Below are 3,694 nucleotides of genomic sequence, written 5' to 3' on the forward strand. Positions count from 1 at the left end.
ATTTTCAAACTCCCCGAGCTCTTTCCAGAGCAGACAAGCCCAGGATGCTCTCCCAGAATCTCATTTGTCACCCAGGACAGCCCGTGACAGATGAAGCTGAGCATCCCCAACGCCGCATTCCAAGGGGGTGATGTCGTATTCCTTTTCCCCTTCTGCATTCATTTTACTGATATWTTTTTTTTTGTTTTTTGTTGATTCCGTGAAGCTGACAGCTGCAGCTTTTCCCTGTGTCGATCACACGGTTAAAGAACAGAGCTCACTCCAGCCCAGCTTGTTTCGCTTTGCCGCTGTTCCTCCGCCAGCCCAACTTTCAGCTGCGGTAACATGATCCCACTTGGCAGCGCCTGAGAGAATCTTTGGCCCATTGGAAAGAGGCTTAATGTAAAGTCTGCTTTCTTTTTTTTTTAATTTTTTCCTTTTTTTTTTTAAATTTTTTTTTTTTTTTGAGAGCTTTTTCGCTGGTTCTGCACCGCTCCGGCGGCAGCCGCGGGGCTGCTCGCAAAAGGCTCCAAATGTGAGCTAAGAAAGGATTTACAGATGAATTCTGTGCGGGGAATGCCTTGAGAGCCTGGAACATCTCCCTCCCAAAAATAAAAAACCCCAAAGGAAGCCATGGAGCCGGCAGAGCTCGGTGCAGGAGGCAGAAAAAGCTCCCGGAGCCCGGAGCAGAGAAGGCACCGCTGGAGGAGCGCGTTGGGGTTTCTGTGTCTGCTCCCCGCGCTGGCTCTGCTGGCGGGGCTGGAACATCCCGCTGGGGAAATTCGGGAAATCCGAGAAATTCGGGTGAGGAGAAGGTATCGGGCTCTGCGGTGCCCGGGAGGGAGCGGGGATTCAATGGGGTTGGAGGGGGGGTGGGGGTGTGTTCTGGTCAGGGGGTGGAATCTGAAGAGATAAATAAATAATTAAATATCTAAATAATTAAATATCTAAATAGATAGATAGGTAGATAGATAGATAGGTAGATAAAGGGCTTTTTGATCTGACTTTTAAGTGGGTTTTAAGTGGATTTTGAGCTGGGTTTTAAGTGGATATGGAGCTGGGTTTTAAGTGGGTTTTGAGCTGGGTTTTGAATGGGTTTTGAGCTGGGCTTTTTAAGTTGGTTTTGAGCTGGGTTTTTAGTCGGTTTTGAATGTGTTTTGATCTGGGTTTTTAAGTTGATTTTGAGCTGGGTTTTTAGTGGAATTTAAGCTGGGTTTTATAAAAGCAGACCCCGCGGTTCTCCCCACCCCAGCCGCTCGGTTTCTCTCCATTTTTATCCCTCACCCTCCTGTTTTTTATCTCCCATCCCGTTTTGTTTTTTAGGAACGCTCCCCAGCCCCGGTGCCGCCGCCTCTCCCGAGCCCTCCGCGGGCGCGGAGCAAACGCTACACGATCACCCCGGGCCGCCTCCGGTGGCACCGCTTCAACCTCACCTACAAGTAAGGCCCTAAAAGCAGGGCTGGGCTTTGGGGTTTTCCTGAGGGATCCCAAAAGTTCGGATCTTTGGCCCGTGGTTATGGCTGGGCTTTGGGGTTTTCCTGCAGGATCCTAAAGGTTTGGATCTTTGGCCCGCGGTTGTGGCTGAGCCGTGAGCCGCGAGCGGCCGGAGCCACTCCGAATTTTATCCACGTGTCCCCTCCCCTCAGGCTGTCCCCCGTGTCCCCTCAGGCTGTCCCCCGTGTCCCCTCAGGCTGTCCCTGTGTCCCCATGTGTCCCCTCAGGCTGTCCCCATGCCCCCTCAGGCTGTACCCGTGTCCCCTCCCCTCAGGCTGTCCCTGTGTCCCCGTGTCCCCTCAGGCTGTCCCCTGTGTCCCCCGTGTCCCCTCAGGCTGTCCCCATGTCCCCTGTGTCCCCCGTGTGTCCCCTCAGGCTGTCCCCATGTCCCCTGTGTCCCCCGTGTGTCCCCTCAGGCTGTCCCCTCCCCTCAGGCTGTCCCCATGGCCCCTGTGTCCCCCATGTCCCCTCAGGGTGTCCCTGTGTTTGCTCAGGCTGTCCCCCGTGTGTCCCCTGTGTCCCCGTGTGTCCCCTCCCCTCAGGCTGTCCCCGTGTCCCCCGTGTCCCCTCAGGCTGTCCCCGTGTCCCCCGTGTCCCCTCAGGGTGTCCCTGTGTTCCCTCAGGCTGTCCCCATGTCCCGTGTCCCCCATGTCCCCTCAGTCTGTCCCCATGTCCCCTCAGTCTGTCCCCATGTCCCCTCAGGCTGTCCCCATGTCCCCCCAGGATCGTGTCCTTCCCCCGGAACCTGCTGAGTGCCCGTGACACTCGCCGGGGCCTGGCGGCCGCGTTCCGCATGTGGAGCGAGGTGTCCCCGTTCAGCTTCAGAGAGGTGCCCCGACACAGCCCCAGCGACCTCCGCATCGGTGAGAGAGCGCGGAGCTCCATGGGATGGGATGGGATCCATGGGATGGGATGGGATCCATGGGATGGGGTGGGATCCATGGGTGGGATGGGATCCATGGGATGGGATGGGATCCATGGGATGGGATGGGATCCATGGGATGGGATGAAATGGGATCCATGGGATGGGATCCATGGGATAGGATGGGATCCATGGGATGGGATGGATGCAGGGGAGTCCTGCTGGGCTGGCTCGGCTTGGCAGAAACTCCTGCCAAGTAATAATTTTAATAAAAAATATGAATTTTATTAACTGGATAAGGTTTGAGGGGTGCCAAGTTAAAATTCAAATAAAATTATTAGTTTTATTAACTGGATAAGATTTAGGGGCTGCTACCCCAACAATTCTGTGTCTAACCCATGGGTTGGGATCCAGGAGAGCCCCACAGGGCTGTGAGGACTCACAGAGATCATTTCCACGTGGTGTTGAATGAACTCAGCTGGAAAACAATTCCCTGCTGGAAAACAAATCCGTTTGTTTTGGGAACAGCTCCAAACTCAGGGTCAGCGCGTGGCCGAGCGCTGCCATTGGCCCTGACAATCTCTGCGTCTCTCCTTTTTACTTTTATTTTTATTTCGTGCATCTAGAAGCTGGAAAACACCCGGGATCCCCTCAGAGAGTTTTTGAGCGCCCTGGGGGTTCTAGGGGAGGATGAAAAACCCCAAAGCTGCTGCTTTTCCTGCAGGGTTTTACTCCATCAACCACACGGACTGCCTGGAGTCACTGAGCCACCACTGCTTCGATGGCACCACAGGCGAGCTGGCCCACGCCTTCTTCCCACCCCACGGGGAAATCCACTTCGATGATCACGAGTATTGGATCCTGGGCAACACCAGGTTCAGCTGGAAAAAAGGTACCACGGGGTGAAAATCTGGGATTTGGATTTTTGGTCTGATGGGGGAAAGGGGGGACAGAATGGGTGGGATTTCCTGGGGGTTTGGAAGGTGGTGTTCCTCTGCCGTGAGCCAGAWCTGTYCTTTCCTCCCCTTTCCTTCCTCYCTTCCTTCCTAAATTCCTTCATTCCTAAATTCCTGCCTTCTTAAATTCCTAAGTTCCTTCATTCCTAAATTCCTTCCTTCCTAAATTCCTTCCTTTTTTCCCAAATTCCTTCCTAAATTCCTTCCTTCCTAAATTCCTTTCTTCCAAAATTCTTTCCCAACTTCCTTCCTTCCTTCCTTGCTTCCTTCCTTCCTTCCTTGCTTCCTTCCTTCCTTCCTTCCATCCTATTCCTTCCCAACTTCCTTCCCAACTTCCTTCCCAACTTCCTTCCCAACTTCCTTCCTTCCCAACTTCCTTCCTTCCCAACTTCCTTCCTTCCCA

The 3,694-nt window shown here is 53.7% G+C and overlaps 1 protein-coding gene across 1 annotated transcript in view; it reads left to right on the plus strand.

The window, feature by feature from the left end:
- Positions 1–453: 453 nt before the first annotated feature.
- Positions 454–3,694, plus strand: part of MMP23B (matrix metallopeptidase 23B) — a 6,974-nt gene continuing 3,733 nt past the window's right edge. Inside the window, exons 1-4 of the mRNA XM_057388258.1 lie at positions 454–783; positions 1,303–1,418; positions 2,197–2,336; positions 3,060–3,227. Coding sequence (XP_057244241.1) covers positions 613–783; positions 1,303–1,418; positions 2,197–2,336; positions 3,060–3,227 — 595 coding nt within the window. The 5' untranslated portion in view covers positions 454–612. The remainder of the gene's footprint in view (positions 784–1,302; positions 1,419–2,196; positions 2,337–3,059; positions 3,228–3,694) is intronic.

Source organism: Malurus melanocephalus, unplaced genomic scaffold (assembly GCF_030028575.1).
Source record: "Malurus melanocephalus ecotype Western Australia unplaced genomic scaffold, MMel_1.1 scaffold_1711, whole genome shotgun sequence".
In the NCBI taxonomy this organism is placed as follows: Eukaryota; Metazoa; Chordata; class Aves; order Passeriformes; family Maluridae; genus Malurus; species Malurus melanocephalus.